The sequence below is a fragment of the Seriola lalandi genome, unplaced genomic scaffold, assembly GCF_002814215.2.
Source record: "Seriola lalandi dorsalis isolate HSWRI2012SDOR001 ecotype SW California unplaced genomic scaffold, Sedor1 jcf7180002054801, whole genome shotgun sequence".
Taxonomy (NCBI): domain Eukaryota; kingdom Metazoa; phylum Chordata; class Actinopteri; order Carangiformes; family Carangidae; genus Seriola; species Seriola lalandi.
Window position 1 is genome coordinate 6,324 of NW_019525354.1, and position 15,525 is coordinate 21,848.

The following is a 15,525-nucleotide window of genomic DNA, read 5'->3' on the forward strand; positions in this document are numbered from 1 at the left end:
TGAGAATATAATACATTGTATGGTAGTTAGAATAGAACAAAGAGCAGGAAGAAGTATGGACAAACTGTTACTGTCTTCTGTCTGGTTGTTGTATGGTAATGCTGGAACAAATGTTGTGTGGTTGGGACATTCACATATATGGTTTATATTGGATATTATAGTTTTTAAAATTACTTTCACTGACATGAATGAGGTGTACAAAATAATAGAGATACCTGTCAGCGTTTATGGTACAATTTCAAAACACAGCTCCCTAATGAAAGTGAGTGTACAATAACTATACAATGTTTTGGGGTGTTTCTTTACTCTCTTATGACGTCTCATGGTGTTCACGTTAATATGAACATCAAACTCACATCCATGATCAAACCTGGCAGACCTGAGTGACGCAGAGCTCTGACGTCCTTACGCACCATTGGAATTGTGGCTGAACATACTTTCGTTTTCTTTACTAACTTTTCCAAGGAACAGAAACTTGACGAAAACTGTGAGTAAGGGAAACGACTCACTGCCAACCTTTGCGCAACCTCTGACAGAGCATAATACACGAATAATAGAGTGTAAGTTAATGCTAACGTGGCCGCTGAAAGTAGGTTTGTTTTAAACTAGCGAGTCTTGGCAGTTTGTGTTTATGCTAATCGGACTGCCCAGCTAGCAAGTTGGGTTTCACTAATAACGTTAACTTACTACACTGATGATTGAACTAACGACTTAATGTAGTGGCAATTTAGTTAGAAAATAGTTTATAATGCTTTTAACCTGTTTGAACAGCCGCTTATAACCGTTGTTGACGTTAGCAGTGATTAATGGGAAATAATGCAGGGAAGTTAGCATTAAAATAATGTTAGCCATAGCACAGTTGTTTTTAAAACAATGCAAACCATAATCTAAAGGGCAATACGTGTGGTAACCGCAGATGGCTGGAGAACCTACTGAGAGACCTGAACTGGGAGATGAAGGAGAAGAAGGAGACGAGACAGATGCCAAACCTGACCGCAGGGGGAGATTTCTGCTGTTTGGGAGGTGACTTCCTTTTCAACTCATTTACTGTGTCTGCAGAGGGAAACCTATACATCCATGAGGGAGACTCACATAGTATAGGCCTTAAGGGATTTAATTCACTTAAATTCACTTCAGCAGACCATGTATATGAATATGCGTTTTTCTTTAGCTTTAGCTTTCACTTTCATTATCATTCTCTCCCTAGTTAGTGAGAATAGAACAGTACAAGTGGGAAAAGGGGAACAAAAAACACAAACCACCAATTGCTGAGCAACCCTGTCAGTGAAGAAGACAGTTAATACCGGAGGAAATGTTGAAAAAAAAACAGAGTGACGTAATTTAATAGAGAATAACAACCCGAAGAAAGAGGAACAGGGTTGGAGCTTCAAAGCAGTCAAGTCATGCATATCTAGTTATGCACAGCCTTCTCAATGTTACACAAATGAAATTACAACAGTTAAAAATAATCACTAGGAAAATATCAACAACCGAAATACACACATATTAAGCAACAGATGATAGTGTGATAAAGCACCCATATCTTGTTGTGCCATTGAAATAACAAGTACAGTTTACTGTTTTATTCTGCAGTTTAGAAGAAACAGAAATGGGCTGTGCTTTGTTTTTGGCATATAAGTTTCATATTATAATTGCACCTCTTCTCAAGTAATGTAAAACTAAATGTGCATAGACACTTATTTGCTGAAACAGTTACCTATTACAATGAGAAAGCATAACAAAATTCACACAAAGATGCACTTTCAGTAAGATTAACAGTTCTGTACATGAAGGTGACATTGGTTCCTCTTTGCCTCAACTAATCAAAACTTTAAAAAACAAGAGATATTCCCTTGATTTGACACAGCAACCTATTTTTGGATAGTCTAATTAGTATAATGGGGCAAGGAACGTGAACACAATCTTAAAACTCAATTTTGGGACTGGGGTCAGTCCTCGAGTGGCTGCTCAGAATTAGACTGTACTACAGCAGGGTCTAAAAAAGTCATTAAATCCTAGAGTGTGGGCCTTGTTATAACGTCTTGTGTCTGACATTGTTCTGTAAAGGTGTAAACAAGGCATCATTAAGGGAGTAGCCTATGTTTATTCCAGTCTGACTCACAAGGTGGCACTGTGAGCCTTTGTATTGGAGGAACATTTGTCATCCATGTTTCTTCCAGACACGTAACCAAACACAAAGTCTGTGTCCTCTGTCAGGTATTTAGATTTTTACCCCAAACTGTCAGGATAACAATGGATGATTTTAATTTTTTTAAATCATAAAACTACAAAAAGAAGATTCTCATATTATATACTATAGAAAGTGTCTTTATTAAATCAAATTGTTTAAATACAAAATATGTCATAGTATATGAAGAAATTAACATTTAACATTTAAAAACTGTATTCCAAATCTGTTGAGTTTGTGTTTTGCATAGCCGCTAGTCATGGCTACTTTATGACAAACATGGGCGCTATATTTACAAGTATGATGTAAGACTAATGTCACCTTATTTACAGTATGAGAGTGTGTTTCAAAAGATCAAATTGTGATACCTCTTTAGTCATGCATGTCATGCTGAGTCATCTCTAAAGAAATTGCGTATAATATAATGAAGACAATGATGATAATCATGTGATAATCAAGACAATTATGATAATCATAATCATTAAGTGGTTGAATTTCAGCCAAGTCTTGTTTTAACCATCACAGAAATGATTCGTCTCAAAGACTCTTTGGTTAGTTGTAGTATGTTGAGGTGTTTAATGAGGGTTCTCAGGAATTTATGTTTTTTTAGTTGTATTCCTTATAGTCAGGCACTCACAGTATGTATGTCGGTACAGGTGGATTCTGTGCCTGTCAGCAGAGGAGCAACTTGTTGCCCTGTCTGACCTCAGCAGGGAGCGAGGTGTAGGGGCCACGTGTGAATAGGCCTTTAGAAAGCGCTGGTGTGGTGGCGAGGGTGCTGACTCAGGGGGCCACAGTGCGCCGCCCCTGTCCTCAGCACCCGCTGGACCAGTCAGGTCTCCATCCAGTACAGAGAGCATGTCAGTATCCTAGCACACAGCCAAAAATTAAGCTGCCAGGTCTGGAGAAACATACTCTTTTGGGGGAAAAAAAAGAAACGAGACAAAACCAACGCATTTCAGATGCAGAGTGGCGTAGCGCTTAATGACGAACCCAGGTAAGACCGACCGAACCGCCTCATATTCCTCTTCACCATCCTCCTACCTGCTGCTCTTTCTGCCATGCCCAGCCCACAGGAAAACAGAGTTGAAGCTCTTTGCCCACCCTCGTGCAATTGTTTGGTACGGTATGTTGGCACAATTTGGAGGCGGGAGGGGGGCTTCAAAAAGTTCTGGATCACATGTTTGTTAGAATATGGCTGTGCTGCCTGTGAGTGTATGTGCATGAGACTGTTGGTTCGCATTGCTGTGTATTGTTCCCATGCTTGAGTAACCTGATGACTAGGCTCTTCTGGAACAAGCCTGGATTTTGTGAGCCCCCAGTGGGCCACTGTTGGCTTAGCTATCTGGATGGATCTTTTAAAGAATGGAAATATGACAGGTCTGTGAGAATTGCCACTCGTGGAAGATTTCCTCTCGCTCAATCTACATTGATGTGGTTATAATTTTTTAAAATCTGCGCAGAGCGAAAATGTTCTAGTTTCTTCTTTAACCCGACGGTGGATTACTGCAACCAAATTTGGCCGTGACATTAATGCCTTATTTGAAAATGTATGTACTCTTTGGTTTCGGAGTAAGTGGTTCAGAGTGTTTTCAGTTTCATGTGAGTTTTACTTGTATTGGATGTACATTTACTTATGCTGAAGTAACTGCTATGTGTAAAAACATTTCAGCTTAGAAGACACTGTCATATTCTTTAAGAGCCAAAAATATTTTCTTGAAAACTTTTGATGTACAAGACGCTGTCATGTACAGTAAGAGTCAACATTATGGAAGTTCTATCTGAGCTTATGGACTTAAAGATTAGCATGTTTTTCAAGCTTGTAGCATCTAAGAATTTAGGCTTGACTGGATCATAATAATTTTTTTTTAATTGAAAGGCCAGTGTATTTGTTATTCTTATGAATATTATTGTTTTCATTCCTATTTCTAGTCTTATTTATGTTTGATCTAAAAAAAAAAAAAAACATAGGAATATTGTTATGGATGTTATCTGTTACATTGTGTACATTTATTTTATATTCTGTCTTTTGAAAATGTAGTTGAACTTAAGAATGTCTGTGTTACTGCTCATAAGTAAATAATATTGCAGTAGTGTTAAATTTTGATAATTTAATGATGCTATTTTGGAAGTGTTAATTTGCCGTAATATATTATTTCTCTCTGATTCCTCTAGTAAGAAGAATAAGGATGGCCAGACGCGGGAGCAGGACTACTCTTCTGAAAGCCATTACAGAATTGTTTCACCAACATTCCAGTATAAGATGAGCCACCAGCGAGTGGGCAAGTGCATCATCATCAACAACAAAAACTTTGATGAAAAGACAGGTACAGCAAACATGTTTCAAAGACATCACACATCTAATTTTGCTCAATATTATTGCATAAAGAGCACGTATTCTGAGCATCTTGTTTCGACAGGGATGAATGTACGCAATGGCACGGACCGAGACGCAGGTGAGCTGTTCAAGTGCTTCAAGAGCCTGGGCTTCGATGTCTGCATTTACAATGATCAGACATGTGAGAAGATGGAGCGTCTTCTCAGAGAAGGTGAGTAGTAAAGCCCTCTGTCGCTCAGTGTTGGCACCTAAGATTTTCACCCTCGCCTCTTTCTCTCAAACTGGACAAAGTATAAAACAACCACGGTTCCCACGGTCACAGATAAGGTAATTTAAACTTTGTCTATATACAACATGGAAAACATGCTCAAGCAAATGTTTGTTTCTGCATAGTGTCAGTCTCACAGTAGTTGCTGGCAGATCTAGTAATCTTGAAAGGAATGATGGCCCACCATAAAAATGCCTTTATTGATGCACATAAACATAAACATTTTCTCTGGCTCAATATGGGCATGCATCTAGCCTTCATTATGTAGTGATTGCTGATAATTTGAACTTGTTGATAATTTGACATTTTCAGCTATCCTCTGTAGCTCTCACTAGCGGCTGTCTACACACAAGTTCACTTTTAAGACTGTTAATCTTAATGAATGTTGTACTTTTTTTTCCTAAAATCACCATGGCAGACACCAGGTGGTGCCGTTGTGAAACTAATTGCCTAAATGCTAGTGACTAGCATGGCTTTGACCTTGAATTGTGAAGACAGTTGAAAGGTCACCTCTCATGTCATCTGCCTATAGAAACTATAGTGACTTTTGTTTTATATGATGTGACATTTTAATGCCTGCCATTCTTTAGAATCTGCACAGTTGCTGGTAGTTTTCCAGTCTGTCTTTATGTCTGTCGGCCAGACAACTACCGGACAGATGCCATTAATCTCAGTACTGATAATGTTGAGCCCTGGAGAATGAAACACAATAATTTTGTCTTGCTTTACAATCAATTCAAACCTTTATCATTATCATCACCTTTAGCAACATTTTGTCTCACAGTCTCTTGTAAAATTAATGGCTGGATTTCCATGACATTATTATTTATACTCATGGTGCCCAATGGACAGATCCTAATGATTTTGGATACGCATAACCTTTTTTCCAGTGTCAACAAAAAGCCAAAAAATTTGAGTTCTACACAAGAAATGTCAAAATCTAATAGAAAGATTATAATTAATTTTCATCTACACAATAATGCTCCCCTGAGGACAAACATGGCATTTTGTACACAAGTGGTTTTAAACTCTTTAATATCATTATAAATGTAAAAGGTGAATGGCTAAAGGAATTCTAGATGAGGCCATTAGGTTCCTGAGATTGCACATTAATTTAGAGAAGTTTCACGAGGCCCGAGCTAAGCGTTGAGTATTTGTTTGTGTGTGTATGGGTCAGCCTCGGAGGAAGACCATAGTGACAGCTCGTGTTTCGCCTGTATCCTGCTAAGCCACGGTGAGGAGGGCATGATCTACGGCACAGATGGAGCCATGCCCATCAAGACCATGACCTCGCTGTTCAGGGGGGACATGTGCAAAAGCTTAGTCGGAAAGCCAAAACTCTTCTTCATCCAGGTACGCAGCTCTGAAGACTTTCATTTCTAAATGATGATGTGATAAAAAAAAAAATCTGGTTATCTAACATTAATGCTACAGTTGTTGACAACTCATAGATTTATGTATCAAATCAACCTTTGGCCCAGATGGTCAGCCTAGAGGTTGAATGACAAAAAATTTAACTTTTGCAGTTGCTGTTTTTGAGAGGACAGATTTGAATGGCTTTCAGTAGCTCCCCATGGACAGATGATGGTTGCTGTGTAAAAAAAAAAATTTGCCCATCCCGGCTTTTAAAAATAGTTAATGTTTTAATTGCTTCACCAGGTCATCGTTGAGAAAGCTACTCAGGATCACAATGAAATGTCATTTCATTTACTTCACCAGGCTTGTCGGGGTTCCGAATTTGATGATGGTATACAGACAGATTCGGGTCCGCCGAACGACACCCTGGAGACCGATGCTAATCCGAGACATAAGATCCCTGTAGAGGCAGATTTCCTCTTTGCCTACTCCACTGTGCCAGGTAAAGCGCTGATTTGAAGTGAAGTCTCATTTTAAAGTATATGTTTTTATTGCCCAAAGTGTTTTGGGTATGTATGGTGTTCTTGCGCTGAACGCTGGACGTATCAGCATTGCTTCAGTGGTGACTCGTGTTGATTTTTCCAGGGTATTACTCATGGAGGAACCCTGGACGCGGCTCCTGGTTTGTCCAGGCGCTCTGCAACGTCCTCAACGAGTTTGGCAAGCAGCTGGAGATAATGCAGATCCTGACACGGGTCAACTACATGGTGGCCACCAGCTTTGAGTCCTGGTCTGAAGACCCACGCTTCAGTGAGAAGAAGCAGATTCCCTGCGTGGTCTCTATGCTGACGAAAGAACTGTATTTCAACTGACCGCCAACCTAACTGACCGGACTGTATGCTATCAAAGACTGACTGACTGACTGACTGACTGACTAGACTGACTGTTTCAGGTACTGGCTAAGCGGTCAAAGCATTCAGGGATGATTCAGGCCCAGCAGGACACTGCACATTCGGAGCACATAACATTTTGCATGTGTAGTTGGGCCCGAAAACCAGCACTTGTAAGAAAAAAAAAAAATTTACAGTGGCACTCCGCGTTCATGTGTTGATGGTGAAATTTATTCCACTTCTTCAGGTTGTTCTTCAGAAAAATGGCGTCACATTTGATCTGATCTTTGTCGACAGGCATTGTGAAATATCCATGTTATTCTACCGGCCCGGAAAATTTGCTGCCAGTTTTTGTGGGTTTGGGGAATCATATCTGAATATGTGTCTCTCTATTTTCCAGCATTTGCAGTAGATGTTTTAAGAGACTGTACCTACTGGACAAGGGCAAGCAAGGACGGGTAAAAGTTGGCAGTAGCAATTACTGCCATGGAATCAGCTTCTGAGTAACTGAAATAATTGTTGTTCTGAGAGTAGTCTCTCCAGAACATGATCATAAACCTGTCTAATGCAGTCCAGTGCATCTGTAGAGTGTACAATACTCTATCACTATTACACAGTAAAATAAATTATAAACTAGGTGAGAGTTGAATGTTTTAAAGCATTAATTCATCTTGTCCTTTTATATTTATACAATATGATTTTTCAGAAACATTAAGTGAAGGCTCTTTTTAGATGCACTAATAGTTGTATAGAAATTTCCTCTATGAGAGTGAATAGAGTGATTACAAATTCAAATGGGAGAGATGAGGGACCTGCCTTGATTATAAACACTGAATTGTTATTATCATCTGGAAAATGGATTAGATCATTTTCAGCTATCCGTGTTTTAATGTTTTCAGCTGTCAGTTGTCAAAAACAAAAGAGACAAAAGAAAAAGACAACACTCCTCTGAGCAGAAACATATCACGATGCTCTTGCCAAAGGCTCAGTGTCTCAGCCTTCCTAGCAAGTTTAAGTTGGTAGCAGCATGCTGGCATCCTCAGGTTCTTTAATGTCCCATGAAGTGGGTAAATGTAATGTTAAAGAATTGCATATACGTATGGCTAGGAAGGTGTGATCTTTTGCTGTGTAGTGATTAGTTCTATGAGATTTTGGGTCAAGTGCATAGTTCATAGTCCACCCCCATGAAGGCAATAATCATTTGCAATTTTGCGAGTTTTCACAGCGTGATGTTGAAGACTTCACTTGCTTGTCATTCAAGCCCGAGAAGGTGAAGTTCGTGTATTTGCATCCGATCAAAAATAATGCACTTGTCTTATTTATTAGTCAAATCAGTTTAATGAATTTCCCTTTTTGAAATCTTTGAAAATTAGACATTCCTCTTAAATACCTTTTACGGAATGATAAAATACACGCTGCTGGATTTTTACACCAGATAGAGAATTTAAGAATGTCTAAAACTGTCATAAACTTGGGAAATATCATATTGTAAAGCTGGACTGGGGCCCAAAGCACAAATGCCACATCATTTCACTGTATATTAGTGTTGTACATTGTCATACTCTACACTGTAGTAACAGGTGCCAAGCAATGTCTTACTATTCTAACTTTAAAAATTGAGATTTGCTTCTGAGTGATTTTAAAAACCCAAACGATTAAAAAGAAAAAAGAAATTAGATTTATATATTATTTTTAAGAACTTTGTGCACATTGCCAAGTTTTTTTTCCAAAAGTTGCATAATTTAGTAAGTGAATTACTATGACAAATTATATGGTAAAATCTGAAAATATGTTGTTTAATATATAAAAGACATTTGCTGCTGGTCCTTACAATTTACACAAAGTTTGTTTATGCAGATACACTCTTATTGTTCCCAAGTCTGTCATTCACAGAGGCAGCTATTACTGGCGGTGACAAGTCTGAACATACACAATCCACATGTCTGCAATACACACACACACGCGCACACACACACACTGTTGCTGCAATGTTTTTAAATTATTCACATGATTGCATGTATCTAATTTAGGGGGAAAGGTCAGCAGTAGCTTTCATTTTCTTATTACACTTTCTCCTTTTCTCGCTTTGTATTTTTTTATCAGTCATTTTTAATTATTTTAATAACACTTACATAATATTTATAGGTGCCAGGAGTGTGATCAATACTGGCATTGCCCATTCTTGTCCAATACAGCCACAACTCTTGAGCCCTCTCGACACATGGATCTCTGATCAGTGATGTGGTGCCCAACCTGTGCTGAAAGGAGTGTTTGCTCCACTTGTTTTGGAATGGAATTGAAGGAGGGAAAAATTTATTTTTAGGGGTAAAATTTTAATGCTTTCCGGTGTTAAATGCTGTTGTCCTCAGGAATATATTTGAAAATATTTGGAAAAATGAATGAATGAATTACATTGAAATTATAATCTGGCCCGATATTTTATTCATTTGGGGCAATACCTTGTTTAAATAACTTCAAAACAGAGGAATGCTTATGTAAACAATTTATTGTATTAAACATAAAGAATTTATTGTGTAATAAGTTGTGTGTCATTTTTTCTTGCACATCTGTAAACACAGACCACATTGAAAGGCTACTATTTTTTGACACCAGGATGATGCTTGATACAATTAACACATTTATTTTAATTTACTTCACCAAATATTAAAGACTCTTAAAAGTAAGAAGTTACTCTCACTGTTAGGTTAAATTTTTTGCAGTCCATAGTTTTAATACTAGACAAACCATGTCAGCCTTCTGTTTACACTTGAAGGATAAAGCTGGAGGTATTTATATTTTCCATATGGTTTACAAATCCCATAATAAACCAAAACCAACAACGAGTTTATAATATTTGTATATTTATGTATAGAAAGACTGGTATAGCTTACTCCTCTGCCACATAGACCCTATTGCTTTTCAAAAACTATTAAAACACATCAGTGAGCCACACTGTTGAGCTGAGTGACATGTTGCTTCATTATGATAAATATGGTGGTGTTAATTTGGAGTTGAACACAGAGCATCTTGCTGTTGTAAATAGTCACTAGAGCACTAAATGTGTATCAATCCACAACTAAAAGTAGTCCCCAACAAATGCACTGTTTACTGCTGCTTGAGTACTATGATAGCCTAATTAACATGATTCACGAAACCCAGCTGTTTTAGGAAATTACGTATGGCTGTTAATATATATCTTAAAAAATATCATTTTAAAAGTTTTAATGGGAACAAATGGGCTTGTGGCTGGGTTTGAAAGTTTAAAAGTATTCAGAGGTGGACTAATGCATTGTTGCTTTTTGTATTTTCATGAGATGAATTGATAAGAAGAAAAATATAGAATAACACCAGCTTTACTCCTAAAGTTAAAACCATGGTAGACAAGTCCAAAATCTCGATCAAGTGCTAAAAGCAGGTCTGCCTTACTAAATAAAAGGTTATTTATTATTCTTTCTTTCTTTGGCAACTCAACTTCTGTCTTGCTCAATTCTTCATCTATTTATTCTGATTCATCATGGCTTAAAAATAAACTACCCTTTGCCAAAGGTGGAGGTGAGAGGGAGCAGCTCTTACATCACATTAGCTTCGGTATGTCCACTATAAAGAAAGGCATGAATGACTGGAAATGAACCACACCTGATTTAACATTGACATAGACCTGAAAAATTCACCTCAAAGGTATTTCGACTAACCTGACATGCACCAACTCTGATCAGGCACCTGATGAGCATGCCCCGGGCTGCAGCACATTCTTGACCACCTCTGCCCCCATTCTTCCTGCCCCTGAGGCATTCCTGCCCCAGCTCAGAGAACAGGAGGTGATCGGGAAGCATCACAGATTTTAAGGGACTTCCAGTTTGTGCCCTCATTGTCATGACCAGGACATATCGCTTGATATAAAGTGGCAGTGAAGGTCCCGGCACAGAAGCAGTGGAGGGGGGTCATGGTATCAGCTCCGACGAAGCACACCAACCCCCCGGGGAAGCTGCAGTATACCCCAATGCGTGTGAACTGTCTTCCTGCCAGCAGAGGCAGCTCATGCTGCACACCACCATGCCACGCAGTGTAGTCTCCATTGAAGTATTCCACACACCAAGACTCTTTGCCTCGGCCCAACCAGCATTCCTCCTCGCGGCCTTTGCGTGGGATGCTCGGGTAGGTGAGCCCCAGCTCCCAGTAGGTCTTCCCACTCACCTCCACCTCCCAGTACTGGCGGCCCTCGCTGAAGCCCTCCTGGCTGATTACGTTTAAGGTGTTGTTGAAGCGGGTGGGAGTCTCAGGGACATCTTGCCAGGTGTCGATGTAGGTGGCTGAGTCACCTTTGGGAGAGATAGTCAGCTTGGGGTGTGCGGTGTCAGCGTCGAGGACAACATCTGCAGCATCTGTGTGAGAGACATCAGAAAAATTGAGTGGAGTCGTAACCTTTGACATAGCTGGGAGCAAGACTCCTTCACATGTCAATCTTCCTGTGTTTTTGGGTGAACTCACAGCTCTGAAACAGCTTCTTGGTGACAGGGACCTGGGATCTGATGAACAGCAGCAGGTTGATGGTAAGACTCAGCAGTTGTTCGTTCTTAAACTCATCCATCTGGATCAGGTCAGGGTCAGTCAGCTTCAGAGTCTCAGAAATTCTAAACACAAACAAAACTAAACAGTTGCTACCACTCAACGGCTGCAAACATCAATTAAGTCTTCGCTTTTGTCATTTCAATTAAACCAGTAATAACCCATGTGACGAATTTCCCAATTACCGCGCACAAATATGAACATATACTTGATGCAAACATAACTGTGAAAACAAACAATAATGAGACATTTAAAATTGACACTGACAAATACTTCTAATGATAACTTCTATTATTTAACAGTTCTAACAACAAATAATAAATATACACGAGTCATAGAATTTAATAAGCGTAGCATTTTAATTTGAAATTTGCTATATGAGCGTGATCCCGTTTAGTGTTAAATAGGAACCAGTCTGTCCTTCAAATTGACAAGGAAATATTGTTTATAAAAATAAAGTGTTAATATTGTGTCAGTGGGAAACTTGCTGCGCCCTGTGAGTAACTGTTCTAGATAAATTACGCAACTCCAATTTTGTTTGAATTTTCCACTTTGGTGTTTCCAGTTTGTCAAAAAAAAAGGTGTGTGGTATGTTTGGTAGCTACTGATGCAGGCTGATCTACTGTAGGTGCCTAATCAAACATGAGCATGTTAACCTCACACAAGAGGATTCTGTAGCTGCTTATATTGAAGTGTAAACATACCTTTTTTCTGTTTCAGCAGTCTGTAGAAGATATAAGAGAGAAGACATAATTACTGATCTTTATACCACTGAAAGAGCCTGAGACATGCAGTAAAATGTGTTGCCTGCCCCATAAGTTGCTTGAAATCACAACTTAAATTGGTCCTTGTGTTAACCTGAAAGTCAGTTTCTTGCGTGTCCTTTATCACATGGGCGCTGAGGTTGTCCAGTTCCTGGTTCAGCTCCTGGGTGAGGTGGTAGCAGTCCTCTATCCTCTCCTCCACTAACTTCTCTGTGGCCTCGTGCTCTGTGTCAAGCTGAGTCAGAGTGATACGAAGATCCTCATCCAAGACCCTCTTCATGTCCTCATACTTCTTCCTGATTTTCTCCTTCACTGCGTTAGTCTTTTTCTAAGATGAGAGAAATACATTTGTAACAGTGAACTATATTGGCACAATTATATCCATTGTGAGATCATGAATATAACCACCGAAAACAATAGAGCTATTTTCATTCTCAGTTAATCTGACAATTATTGTCTCAATCAATCCGTTAATTGTTTGGCCTATAGAATGTCAGTCTTTACTATCAAATATGATGAAGAAAAACAGCTGATCCTAACAACTGAGGATATACATTGCAGCAACTGTTGGATGTTTTCGCTTGAAAATGACTTAGATGATTGATGATGATTATCAGAATAGTTGCAGATTAATTTTCTGCCAAAAGACTTATCAATTAATTGACTAATCATTTCAGCTCAGAGCACAGTATGTTAATTTGGCACATGAGCAACATGGAAAGTAACTATAAAATGAGCTTCCAGGCAGCACAGATTCTACAGAGTGCAATAAACAAAAACAAGCCAGTCAATGGAAGAGCACAGGAAAATGGCAAAACAAAAAACAAAACAAAAAAAAAAAACTGGCAGGATCCATAACTCCACAATCCATAACTCATTTACCCCTGAGGTGAATGTGCTTCAGCAGCACAAAGACATATGCTCCACTGCTGTCAGCTAAAATCAAGAATATGAGGCACTGAACAAACTAAACAAATGAGTGCTTCAGGTTACACAGCATGCATCATGATTTTAGGAATGTGACAATGACTCTTGGGATGTTTTGGAACATAATGTCCACAGCAGACACTGCCTCTGATGGGACGACATTGGCCAACCTCTCCGTTGTTTTTGATTTAATACCCCAAAGAATTCAGACCCTTCTCACCAACGTTTATTACATTTTGATCTTATCTGCGGAGAAGGTACAGACACTACTGATTGCAAAGTCACAGTTTCTCCCCCCATGTGGTGTTTGTTTGATGTTAGCCTGCAATCTAATGGCAAAAAAGGTGAGAAATTACTAACTAATCCCACATGTCAGCAAGCAATTAATGTTGTATTTGCAAGTCAAACAAGATGACAGACTTACAGTTATCTCCTCCTGCTTAGCTGCCAGCTTCTTCATCCTGTAGGCAATGACATCTCTTTGTCGCTGCAGGTGCTGCTGATGTCTCAGAAGGATTTCCTTTAAAAAAAACACACACACACACACACACACACACACACACACACACACACACACACACACACATACACACACACACAGGCAGGAAAATCATAAGAAAGAGTTCAAGAATTACAGGTAAAAGGAAGTGAAAAGCTAGGCCTTAGGGTGGTGGGTCAACAGTGTCATTGAAATTTCTTCTAAAGAAAAGAAAAAAATAGAAGAAAACAAAAGAAAAGAAAAAAAAAGAGAGGAAGTGCTTACTTCGTATGTGACCTTCCCTCCTACCTTACTATTCATCTTCTGTAGAGTAGTGCAGATTAAACTCCACCAACCAGCGACTACACGACCACGAGGGCTTTTATAGGCCTGCCGCAGATGTGAAGGCTTTGTCACGGGGGAGGCGCATGCTTGCGAGTGAACTGTCCTGGTGCACTTGCAAGCATGCGCCTTGTTTTATTTAGGAGATACCATGAATCTAGACGTGGGAGACGAGAGGAAGGAAACATGGTTTAAGGCGGAGAAGGGCTGCTGGAGCGGGACACGGGCAAACTGTCAGACTTAAAGAGTTATTTCATGTCCTACTGATCGAGATGCCCGTGAGAGCTCATATATATATATATATACCAGCCTGACATGACCTTGATGCCATGATGTATGTGTGTGAGAGTGTGTGTGTGTTTATGTGTTGACCCACTTGCTATTTGAAGGAGTTTGTGGAGTGTATAAGACGCTGTTGTTGTTTTTGTTCATACACAGTGCTTTTTTTTCGCAAATATTACATGTATATGGGGGACTTAGGTTTCTTAAGAAATTATATTTGTCTCAGCTGATGCCTGTTTAAATACTCGCCATGACCCATGACCTTTTACATGCATTGCACAAATGGCCAGTGCATATGCACGAGCAGAGAGACGTCAAACGCACCAAAAGCAGCTGACTCCCGTTCATCTAATGACTAACATAACTAATGTCAAATTTTAGGCACGCACACACAGAGTATCCCTTAAATCTGCTCCTTCAGACTCTAACTGACCTCCTCCACTCTCCTACTCCCCGTTATCCTGACATATTTCTCATCACAGGACATGGGAAAAGTGGGATAGCACAGCAGGGCCACATGCTGCACTGACTGTGATCACTCTACGGACTGACATGCCCATTTGCAAGATCATTTCCGAATTGGGGGATGACTAAAGCAGCAGCTTCAGAGACAGATTTACTTGACTTCTTAGAGCATGGGATACATACGACTGTAACTCCTTATCAGTATTCATGAGATGTCAAAAGTTGGCATCAATCTTTTCTTTTGTGTTCAGAGATCTTTAATGTGATGCCTTAAATTCTCAAATCTTTTTCTCACAATAGTCTGTTGGAGCCCAGCCAAATGAACTTTAACACATTTTACTCTTGTAACATTGAAAGACAGACTTGTGTGCATAACTTTTTTTTGTTTTCTGAGGGGGTTTCAAAAGGTTTTTATACATGGATGGTACATGCGTCTCGCTTCAGTGATGAGATTTGCGACATTTTACACAACAGCATGTCTGTAATCTACATGAGCACGCAATCGCTTCCTAAATTTCCCAAAAATATTCACTCAAAAAAAGAGTGACTAGTTTTTGTTGTTGTTTCTTGTTTTGTTTTTTGTCGGGGGGAGGGGGAGAGAGGTCCTTAAACCAAACAGCAGGTACAGCATAAAAAGAACCAGAAACTCCAGTTCTAATGA

General features: G+C 39.3%; 2 protein-coding genes across 5 annotated transcripts; one reads left to right on the forward strand and one right to left on the reverse strand.

Annotated features, from left to right (window-relative positions):
• The first annotated feature begins 389 nt into the window (after positions 1 to 389).
• casp7 (caspase 7, apoptosis-related cysteine peptidase) lies at positions 390 to 9,581 on the forward strand. Of its 3 annotated transcripts, none has more exons than XM_023426046.2 (7): positions 390 to 487; positions 917 to 1,023; positions 4,364 to 4,515; positions 4,609 to 4,737; positions 5,972 to 6,147; positions 6,514 to 6,652; positions 6,796 to 9,581. In XM_023426046.2, the coding sequence occupies exons 2-7, from the start codon at positions 917 to 919 to the stop codon at positions 7,020 to 7,022; spliced, it is 930 nt and encodes a 309-aa protein (XP_023281814.1). In that variant the 5' UTR covers positions 390 to 487; the 3' UTR covers positions 7,023 to 9,581. The 3 variants fall into 3 exon arrangements, with proteins under 3 accessions (XP_023281814.1, XP_023281813.1, XP_023281817.1); XM_023426045.2 differs by having other exon boundaries at positions 426 to 560; XM_023426049.2 differs by lacking the exons at positions 390 to 487; positions 917 to 1,023 and adding an exon at positions 2,389 to 3,185.
• Positions 9,529 to 14,127, reverse strand: LOC111669655 (zinc-binding protein A33). 2 transcript variants are annotated; one of them, XM_023426044.2, is made up of 6 exons: positions 14,061 to 14,127; positions 13,722 to 13,817; positions 12,465 to 12,698; positions 12,311 to 12,330; positions 11,529 to 11,671; positions 9,529 to 11,422 (listed from the first exon to the last, which is right to left on the reverse strand). In XM_023426044.2, exons 1-6 carry the CDS (start codon positions 14,094 to 14,096, stop codon positions 10,845 to 10,847), a joined length of 1,107 nt encoding a protein of 368 aa, XP_023281812.1. In that variant the 5' UTR covers positions 14,097 to 14,127; the 3' UTR covers positions 9,529 to 10,844. The 2 variants fall into 2 exon arrangements, with proteins under 2 accessions (XP_023281812.1, XP_087035353.1); XM_087179227.1 differs by lacking the exon at positions 14,061 to 14,127 and having other exon boundaries at positions 13,722 to 13,845.
• Between the last annotated feature and the right edge of the window lie 1,398 nt (positions 14,128 to 15,525).

What these genes read in the sequence shown, in the direction of transcription:
- LOC111669655 (XM_023426044.2), bottom strand. Translation starts at nt 14,096, where the DNA reads ATGAATAGTAAGGTAGGAGGGAAGGTCACATACGAA. An exon ending in CTAAGCAGGAGGAGATAACT is followed by an intron (nt 12,699 to 13,721) that starts GTAAGTCTGTCA and finishes CTCTCATCTTAG; the next exon opens with AAAAAGACTAACGCAGTGAA. An exon ending in ACTGCTGAAACAGAAAAAAG is followed by an intron (nt 11,672 to 12,310) that starts GTATGTTTACAC and finishes GTTTGTGTTTAG; the next exon opens with AATTTCTGAGACTCTGAAGC.
- casp7 (XM_023426046.2), top strand. Translation starts at nt 917, where the DNA reads ATGGCTGGAGAACCTACTGAGAGACCTGAACTGGGAGATGAAGGAGAA. An exon ending in AAACTTTGATGAAAAGACAG is followed by an intron (nt 4,516 to 4,608) that starts GTACAGCAAACA and finishes TTGTTTCGACAG; the next exon opens with GGATGAATGTACGCAATGGC. An exon ending in CAAAACTCTTCTTCATCCAG is followed by an intron (nt 6,148 to 6,513) that starts GTACGCAGCTCT and finishes TTACTTCACCAG; the next exon opens with GCTTGTCGGGGTTCCGAATT.